This window comes from Melanostigma gelatinosum, assembly GCF_949748355.1.
Source record: "Melanostigma gelatinosum genome assembly, chromosome: 19".
NCBI classification, from domain to species: domain Eukaryota; kingdom Metazoa; phylum Chordata; class Actinopteri; order Perciformes; family Zoarcidae; genus Melanostigma; species Melanostigma gelatinosum.
The window spans coordinates 16,897,588-16,908,046 of record NC_136652.1 but is presented as its reverse complement, the minus strand read 5'-3'; the positions used below and the strand labels follow the sequence as shown (position 1 = coordinate 16,908,046).

General features: G+C 45.1%; 1 protein-coding gene across 1 annotated transcript; it reads right to left on the bottom strand.

Annotated features, from left to right (window-relative positions):
• Nucleotides 1–8,311: 8,311 nt before the first annotated feature.
• Nucleotides 8,312–10,199, bottom strand: lratd1 (LRAT domain containing 1). The gene is made up of 2 exons (XM_079291448.1): nucleotides 10,049–10,199; nucleotides 8,312–9,592 (listed from the first exon to the last, which is right to left on the bottom strand). Exon 2 carries the CDS (start codon nucleotides 9,553–9,555, stop codon nucleotides 8,767–8,769), a length of 789 nt encoding a protein of 262 aa, XP_079147574.1. The 5' UTR covers nucleotides 9,556–9,592; nucleotides 10,049–10,199; the 3' UTR covers nucleotides 8,312–8,766.
• Nucleotides 10,200–10,459: the final 260 nt, after the last annotated feature.

The following is a 10,459-nucleotide window of genomic DNA, read 5'->3' as shown; positions in this document are numbered from 1 at the left end:
CTGAAAATATTGTTTCTTCAATCATTCTTGCGACAAAAAAAAATCAGCAAATAACAAATTGCAGTCTGTTGCAAAGTCGATTTCTTTCCCCCCCACATAGTGCTTATGCTGTGCATTTTCATTTCTAACAGTGTGGCTGTCTTTTCCTGCGTTGCCTGCCAAAAGATGTGATGTTGATTCTCCAGCTATATTAAAGAAACGCATGTATTAAAAACATGCGATGTCATTTGGAGGCATGCAGACAGACAGAGGAGGCTACAGAGCCAAAGAGAGAGAAACGGCTGCACTCTCAGTCCATTTAGTCTGGTGCGAGGCTGGACGAGAATAGAAGCCCGACACGGGTCACTGAGACATGAGTAGGAGAGGCTGAAGAGTACAGGAGGAGACGAGAAGTGAAAGACGGCGTTGAAATGTGTGGAGGAACCCAAAAAAAACAACAAATACCAGAAAAGGGCAGCACTTTGTGAGCATTTACATGTGACGCGCCACTGAAGGCATCATTGTGTGTTTCTCTGCAATCGTCTGTGTCATCAGTGCCAATATGAGGCAGGACACAATTGTTGTCAAAAATAGTAACCACTTCAAGGCTGGATGAGAGTTTAAGTGTTTCCGTCGGTGTGTGTTGACAGACGTACCATCATTAATTGTGTGTTAGCACTCATTAAGTCCTTAGGAAATCGGTGCTGTGTGTGTGTGTGTGTGTGTGTGTGTGTGTGTGTGTGTGTGTGTGTGTGTGTGTGTGTGTGTGTGTGTGTGTGTGTGTGTGTGTGTGTGTGTGTGTGTGTGTGTGTGTGTGTGTGTCTCTGCTCAGTTGAACATCAACACTAATTGACGAGTGTCAGCGGTGTCATTGACAAGCGATCTATGATTCATTCTCTACCCTCTCATCCGCTGCTCGGTGATGAGCATGACCGACTTAGATGGTGTTTATCAAAGGTGTTTATTTCATCCAAGAGATTTTTTTAATTATTTCGTATTTACAGTGGAGTAAATTAAAACCTCAGCCTATAAAAGGCTATCCTCAACATCGGCACGTTTGCATGCTTTTTCATCCATGTTGTCGCTTTAACGTTGATAAGAAAAGGTGAAATCTATATTTCACCAAAGGATTTGATGTAAGGATGAGCATGTACTGTAGTTCTGGTTAATTTCATTCGATAAAATATAAACTTGATTACATATAAATCCCCATTTTCTTCCCCCACCCTTCCACCCATGGCCGGATTAACCTGTTGTGGAACTGTGGGGCAAAAATGACATGCAAGGCCCCCGTGACCCCCCCCCCCCCCCCCCCCACACTCATCCTGTCCTGTGAGATGTATCCATTTTTTTCTATTTGCACACGTGGACACATGTTTGCTTAAACATGAATGATAATATTTGGTAAGTGATCCAGCTCCTATTAAATCATTATGTAAATATTTTTTGTGTATCCAGTTATGATTACTCCACCTTCCGACTCGTATTTTGACTGATTTGACTGGCATTATTATTATTTTCTATACATATTACGATAACACCGTTATCAGGAATTATTTTCCCCAATTAATCGTGTCGTGAAAATCTGATAAGGTGACAGCCCTAGCTAGGTGTGCTGTCATGATAATTTAATGAAAATGCAAAATGCTTAAAACTAGACCTTGACACAGAGCCCCTCTTTAAGACTTCCAGATCGGGCAATAAAGCCTGACCGAATATAGAGCTCTGCAGTCAAAAATATTGAGATATTATTTTTATTGCCCAGCACACCATTTTTTGCTGTATTGAGCTGGCAGTAAGCCGTGGTCATAAATATGCAAACACCCGCTGCAGGCCTGGATGAGCTTTATGCTTATTCACTAACCTCTCACCTCTTAAATAGCCTGAGCAGGCCACACACTGACTGTCAAATGACCACATGCTTGTGTTCCTGCTGCACTCTTAAGTTCTTATCCAGGGAGGCAGAGATTACCAACATCCTCTGCAGCGTGAGACTGAAAGAGAGAGGCAAAAACCAAGGGTCTCAGTTCAAACTCTCCCTGTGAAAAAGAATTCACTGAGGGCATTATTCAACAGCCTGCAATTGTAAAAGATGCAAGAGAAAATTCCGGGTGCAAAGAGTAACGTTATGAAATGGTAAAATATGAAACTTTACTGGGAAAAACACTCTGGAGTCTTACAAATGTTAAGAGAATGACATTTAGCGGCGGGTTATTCAGAGCACGGCAGGCAGGAAGGTTGTGAAATGCCCATAATGCCATTTACAGTAACCTTTTCCTGTGACTTTTAAAAAATGGGTTAAAACCACAGAGACGTAAAGATTGGGCTGTGTTAGGTCCTTCCCACTAATCAAACTGTGATTGTGCTGGGCCACAGCCTGAGGGCAATTTCTCCTCTCACTCATTAAGAAGTGGGGAGGAGGTGGACGGGGCCACACACATAAAGCAGTCAGGGTGGACTGATGGGTACAATATTTGTCCTTTAACCAGTCGACCCAGGGTTCAACCCTCTGATAGAGTGCTTTGAACAGCCGTTCTCACTCCCATTGCGTCAAATACTGCAGCTTGGTCAGGGCTCCTCTGCGTCTGACAACCACGTCTGTTTTAAACACACCCGCATCCTTAAGACATGCTCAGAGCAACGAACGTTGCATGAAGAGCGAGGACGTCCACACAGATCGGATGGGAGATGTGTTGCGTTGCCTTTGAGCCACACAGTAAAGCAACTTGTCGTCATTGATACAATCAATTCAAGCCGTATTCTTTTGCTAGGAATGTTTTCTTGGAAATTTCCCTTGCATGAATATTTTATCATCGCCAAATTGCTGATTATTATGTAAAAATGTGTTTTGGAAACTATGCACATTAATTAATTGTGTTGAAAAAGCTGTTAAATGGAGCTGATTTAAGAGAAAGACGGCTGCTTTGAGAAACACTGCTTATGAAAGACCTATGAACAAATGTGACATTCATAAAATCTGGGAACGAGACTGACTGCTGTCTGAAAATGTCATCTAATGTGTCATCAAAAAATTCAATTTTACCATTCAAATATATATCTTAATCTGCAGAGTAAACACAAACGTATTCTAAAGCTGTACAATCCAATGAATGAAACTTCTCAATCAAATGCTGCTGACATTTGGCAGTCACTGTCTCCTGACAGAGGAGAGGCAGAGCACATATCCTGAGGCCATTCAGTCCCTAAACTCAGCGAAGCTCAGTCAAATGTTGGAGCACCTGCCCTCAGAATAGAAAACCTATGGGCTGTAGAAAAATTGGACTGTTTTATCACCTAAAAATGTTGCTTTTCTTGCCATGGACCTTAAAGATTTTACTGAAAAACAATAACACGTCCTATGCTCATAACATAGACTTCATACAGCGGTGGTTTTAAGAGTTTCAACACAAGTCCCCTACAGATTAATCAGTGGAGTCACCCAACCACAGTAATGGATACTAACTCAGTATATTTACTGATGTACTGCACTTTCGGGAACATTTGAGGTATTCCTGTACTTCCATTTTATCCCACTTCTACTACTCCACTACATTTCACAGGGAAATATTGTACTTCTTTTTAATCCTTACTTTGTTTTTTCAACAGCTACAGTTACTTTTCAAAAACAGATTACAGATTAAGTATATTTAATTGCTAATACCTCTGTACTATTATGTAAGAATATCTGAGTACTTCTTCCACCACTGTCCCCCCAAAATATATATATATATGTGTGTCCAGTACATGCGTATAGGTGCAGTGCAACACAAAGAGACTCTCCAAATGAACTTTCACACATCAATCATGTCCTAGTTTGTGCTTTGCTTCCAAGTTGTGACACAGTACACAATTTTAATCGGGCATCCAGGTTTTGAATGAGCACAGCTCTTAAGCGACGACGGCCGGGTGCAGACAAACGATCTTGTTTGAACAGAGGTGTCTATTTGCATGTCAGTTAGTGCACCTGTTGTACCTAAAGCCGGGCGGGGCACACTACGTTGTTTTGCATGCAGGTTGTTTCCGGTAGTGTGGGGATGTTCCAGTCAAACGCAAATTGAAATAGAACCACAACATGCCCCAAATAGAGCAGGGATTCCCCTTTGTTCCCTTGTTCAGGGTAAGAAAACTTGAGAACCCACAAAGCAGATTGACCAACACACACACACACACACACACACACACACACACACACACACACACACACACACACACACACGCAGGTTTGCTACTTTGTCGGGTCAAAATCTGATACTGTTATAACTTTAAACTAAAGTTGAGGCTTTTTTTTGAGGTAGAGATGCTTGATCTGCCTTAGACACAGTGTTCTCACAGTTCCTGTTGCTTGTACTCACTTCATTTAGCGACACGTTGTCTGGCATGGTAGCCCGGCATCAGGTACAGGAGGCTGAATCTTACCCGATGATGGTCGACTGACTGAAATGTTGTAACTACTACATGAATACCAAAAATAAGTACGTAAAGTAAGTTAAGTTACTGAAGGTTTCTGGCATTTGTAGTTTTTGGTACCACACAACAAAGCCCTTGAAAAGACCAAAACAAAACAGTGTTTAAGTCTGTCTCTCAATACCTACTTACCCTGTGTGTGGCGCTCAGCCCCGAGACCATGAGTTCTCTCTGAAGTTGTGCACCATTAGAAACAGCTCGTAAATATAAACTTTTATTTAAAACGTAGGCTAAATAGTTTCCTAAAACAGCTGGGCACTGTAGTTTTTAGCAAATGTTCCTCAAACAGGAATCAATAGTGCATTTGTGGAGGACTAATTGCAGCTGCAGGTTTGGTGCTCCAGTGAGTATTTACAGCACGAGGACGGTGTTTGTGGTATTGAGTCAATAAACTACACTGCCCATGTTCATCATGATAAACTAACATGTCAGCCAGTGGCTCAATTATCAGTTTTTAATAGTTTTTGTTCAACAAACTCAGTATTCAGTGTTGGTTTGGGTCTTTTCATGGGATTTTTTGATTAAAATAAAAAGAATGCAATATTGACAGGCTTTATCGTTTGCAAGAACTTTGTTGAAGTTATCTGACTGATAACATACTGATGACGGGCTCAGATACCAGCTCAAAGAATCACCGTCCGAGCGAGTCTTTGTGTTTGTGCCAACCTATTACAGGTCGAGACAGTCGTGCGCAAAGACAATGCTTTGAGGGCATTGATATGCCGGTTTGCCATGTAATTCAAATTACAAATGTGTTGCAGCGTGTAATCAGTTTGAAATGTCAGAATGTAGGTCTTGGTTCAAACATGGAAATACTGCTTGTGATGTACGCACACATTTTTACGACAGATATTGAGAGGAAACCACTGTTAGCAACGATTTAACAGCGTGTAACCCATTTGCCGCTGCCTCATTTACATCTCCAGCTGTGCAGTCGTTGTTGTTGAATAAAGCGACCATTCTAAAGAGTGGCAGAACAGCAAGACAAGACATTCAAGCCCACTGGGAGTCCAGGCCGGTGTCTAGATTAGAGGGAGATCCTCTTAAAGGCATCGCGCAGACGGGATATTCTGTCGTGTTGCCTCCTCCCCACAACAGCTCCTCTGAGACCACTCATTCAGCTGTAGCAGCAGGTTAGCAGCGATCTGGTTTGTCCTGATTCAAAGACACACACTGAAGACAAGTGTGCGTCTAATACATCCATACCACTGCACAAAGGAACAACAGCTGGTCCCCAGGGAGTTGGTGTGCTAGGGGGGGGGGGGGGAGAGAAAGCGATTTGGTTGTCTTACATGAGTAGCTGTTAAGAGCAACAATTAGCTTTCAGCTGTGGAGGGTTTGCACACACACACACACACACACACACGGACACACAGGACCTCAGTGGATGTACAGTATGATCGTGGCTGGAGTTGCCCTCGTGACAGCGTTTACTTTCACACTGTCGCTGATGGATGCGAAGACACAGACCTTCATGAATATACATGCACACAGCATATTGTCAACACTCTTTAAGTTCTGTATATATACTGTATATAGTCCCAAAGTTGTGTCAAATATACATGTATATACATATATATATAGCTTTGGTACTTTGGTCTCACACTTATACACACGCAAACACACACACACACACACGGTATAGTAGATAAAGCTAAAACTGATGTACACATACTGTAATGTCATGTCAAATGGCAGAAGCGTCTCCTCAAGTTAACAATGTGGTGCGCATCATCTGCCTGGGAGCGCACACCCACACACACACACACACACACACAATAACCCACCTGGGGAAACTTGAGTTAAACATAGAGCCTTTTAGAAATGTTCAGAAGCAGACAGAATAATCATCAGAGGGTAAATCAGAAGAAAACAAGGAGATAAAACAATGGTCAATTTATGTTTTTGTAAATCCAACCTGAACACATGTTCGTTAGCAAGAATGAGATGTTTAGAGGATTCGAATGTGTTTAAATTCTCACTAAAGTGCCTATTTCAAATCTGAAACATCTGGGTTTATACTTCTGCAAACGTGATTTCTGTTTTTGCCAATTTTCAAATTAAAAGCGGGATTCGGAACAGAATTTGATGTACGTGTGGTTTTGCTGTGGCGGCAGTAAAAGGAATGGAATGGAAAAATGCATATTTTTGGCCTTGGTGAAACAATGAGAAACATAAGTGAGGAGAGCAAAGCAATACAGAGCAAGAGCGGCGAAATACCAGCCAACAGAAGAATTAGAGGAGAAGGGAGCTAACGAGAGAAGACGTGTGTCAATACAATCACAGCAAAGCTGATAGAATGAAGTATTTGGGTCAATAGCTTGAGAATATCTTGTCAAGGCATATTTACAAGATTCACGGGCTTATTGGTCTGTATTTTGACATGAAACATGTCTGAGGGCTGAGATTGCAACATCTGTCGCTGGAGAAGACCTGGGTCTGATTGAACTGTTCAACAAACATCACCTACACCAAACCAATTCAGACCTCACCGAGACAAACGCACACGCTGCATGCATGCTGGACCTAAAACACTCCCTCTCTCTCTCTCACACACACACACGCACACACAAACTCTTTGTCTGCCATTCCAGCTGCAGCCCGGTTATTTATGACCACATTGTGGCTAAAAACCAGAGAATCCTATAGGTGAGGATTCAGGACTGAAACAGGCAAGCTCTTCAGCTTCAACATTACATTGTGAAATCCTCTGAAGCTCATGTATGCATTCAACGGCCAATCACAGGTGTAGCAGGCTGCCAGGCAGAACAAAGACACACGTTACAGCGGAACCTTTCCAGAAATCCACTCTCTGGTCCTCACAGACGCAATTAAGCAAGAGTAAGGGGACATGAGAAGTTGGACCGAGGCGATTAATCCCACCTTCACCGATACAACAGCAGGTCACAGGAGGAAGGGGAGGCACCGCCTGACTCAGAGCAGAGGAGTCAAAACATCAATCCAGAGATAAAGCCACTGCAGACTAATACAACACAGGTGCCAAAGCAACACAATGTGTTTCCTCATGATAAGCATTACTTGGAAGACATCTTGTCCACAATGCAGTTGATAAATATGATGTCAGAACATGTGCAGGGTGGCAATGCGATTGAAAGAAAGGACGAACATATAATCTGGAGCTCGACATGCCTGTGAATGTATAAATACCAGCAGGAAAAAAAACAACAGAAGGAAAAATAGCCTTTGGCCAAATACTGTATGTTCACATTGACACACAGCTGCCTGTGTACGGTAGCTCCCGGGTCCAATGTAGCTTTTTCATGAAGCCTTTATGGGTTTGATGCAGATGACCGTTTTACTGCCTCCAAATACTGTGGAGATATATGAAGCCCATTTGGCTGGAGGCAGGTCAGGAAGCACTAGAGTATAAATAATTCATACACCCCTCTGTGTGCATGTGTGTGAGAGTGAGAGATCATGCGTTTGTGTGTCAGTAATTATGTGACACAACAACACCTGCCAGACCAAGTGCTTATTTTCATATTTCAACCTCCATTTATTTGAACCAAAAAAAGGGTTAAATCCACTAAACTTAAATACAAAAATAAGGGACTCAAATTGAAATCAACATATGAATACAATTTACACATACACCCAGTGCTGTGGAGCAGGATGGCAGCATTGTGAGAATGACAATACTCTTGTTATGGCAAAAGGGGAGCTTGAACAAGCCAACTGCTTTGTTTAGGCAACTGCGTCGCCATCTGGGACTGTCAGAGGTCTGTGATTCAGTCCCGGTCTTAAAGCTAACAGTAAAAAAATAGAAGGGAGACTTTTAGAGCGCCATCCCAGATCCTATCTTTCATCTCCCCCCCCCCCCCCCCCCCCCATCGCTCACCGTCTGGTCTGCCGCAGCACGCGCCCATACGTGAGGGCCAATTCCATTATCCCGAGAAATTAAACAGAAAACCGAGCCGTGTGCGCTATGTGCGGTCTTTAAAGGTGATTTTTGCTGTTTGGGGAAATGGGTTGAGCAGAAATCGTGTGTCCCACTCAGCACGAATTCTTATCTGAAGGGGCGTTGTCTGTTTACATGGCCGCTGTCTCTCAGCTTTCAACACTCTGCAATTTGATGGCAATTCCATGAGCGCTTGCGGTCCAGACGCAGCTCGGGGCGCGTCCGTGGTAAACAGTCCAAAACCAACAGGTCCTTGCTTGTGTGTGCGTCTGTGTGCTTGTGTGCGTGTGTGCCAGTACGTTTGCGTGTGCGCAAAACTCTGCGTCCGTGCGCAGCGGGGAAGAGGGGGAAGGGGGGCAGATGGGGGGGGGGTTCGAGGAGAGGATATCAAACGGAATCCCTGATCACTCCTTGCCCCCGTTAACCAAAGACAGCTCTTTGAGAATTCCACTGGCGTCCACTCGCCTCCTCTCCCGGATCATGTCCTCCAAGCTGCGAAAGACCAGAGTGTGCACCCCGCTGCCGGACAGATGCACTTTGAGGAAATACTGCTGCTCCGCCGAGTGTGCCTCTCCCCCAGCTTTGAACTCCCGTTTCCCAAAGCGGCACCAAGCTGCGAAACTTTCCGCGTTGGTCCAGCATATCTCCTTGCTGCTCAGGCCCAGGTGTCCCACTGCGTTCTGCATCACTAGGTCAGGAGGAAGCGGTCGGTAGCGGTACCGATTGTTGACTATCCTCCCGTGGCGGCCGTTGCTGATTTCAAGCAGGCTGTCCTTGCGGATCTCGCCCTTGTGCAGATGAATGACCTGGTCGTCCTGCTCGTAGATGGCCCAGTGGGGGGCTTGCGCTGTGGCCACCAGCTCCAGCAGGTCCCCCGGTTTGCACATAGTCAGCAAAGTTTTGACTGAGTACACATTCAAGTCCTCGTTCTCCCGCAGCTTGGAGAAGATGCATTCCTGGGAGCAGAAGGCTGAGTACTCCACCTCGCTGACCGAGAAGGGTCCCTCCTCTGCCGGGCTGTGTTCCTTGGTGAAGCTGCAGTCGGACGGAGTGCGGTCGTCCACCTCCTCCTCTTCGTCAGAGAAGAAGTAGGCGACGCCGACCCGAAGCTCGTCCTTCTCCAGCCCGGACGGATCCCCCGTGGGCAGCTCGCTGTAGTTGAGGTGGGTGATCCGATCCAGTTGATTTCCCATCAATGACCTGGCAAGGCAAAGGCATGGACTGCGGTGTCTGTGAAGGAGAGGGGGAGAAAGACGGAGAGAGTGATCGAGAGAGGGGCTTTCAATCGCGTCAAATATAGCTTTCATTGAACAAAACACATTATGCACCAACGCATGGCTGCATTTAAACCTCTCTGCTCAATAGATAAGAGAGTAGCCACTCAACGCTTCTCAGCAGTCCCCCGTATTGAGGGGCAAGAGCTCTCTCGTGTTATTGAGCCGAAAGAGAACACGAACACAATCAATGATCCACTGCCCCTTGCTCCCTTCACACCCATTAGTCAATCATTAATTCCAGTGGAATGCAAACGAGTCCGCGGTTCCCATGCAGAAAAAAAGGGAGGAAAAAATAGTATGAGGTTTGCATCTGCTAAAGAGTGAGGAAGGAGAAAGCTGTGATTAGAGGCGAACCCTGTGTCTTTACGCACGGCGCAACAGAAGGAGAAACTGGAGAAAAAGAGGATACCTGTGCGCTCCCCGGGCAAATGGTTAAATATCCTTATGGTCCATTAGTACAGAGGGCTGCACGGTCCCCTGCTCTCCTTCTCTTTCTTCTCCTTCCCTCTTTCTTCACACACTTTTCTCTCACTCTTCGCACCGCGCACCGGGCGCTCCGGCAGTCGTGCCTGCTAGTACTTCACTTCTTTCAGCACCAGCTTCATTTAAATACCAAGGAGAGCTCCGCCTCAGCCGGTGCGCTCCGCCCTCAGTGGGTTTTACTGGAGCGAAGTCACGGTCCATTACCAGCCAGCCAATGGGTACCGTGGAGGAGTGTGCGAGTCAATCACAAGAGCCAATCGGGTGCGCGCAGGGCAGCTGGCGGCGATTGGCGGCTGTTACCGTGGCATGGTTTTTGTTGTCAGAGAGCTGTGGAATT

Coding starts and splice junctions, on each gene's coding strand:
- lratd1 (XM_079291448.1), bottom strand. CDS start 9,555: ATGGGAAATCAACTGGATCGGATCACCCACCTCAACTACAGCGAGCTG.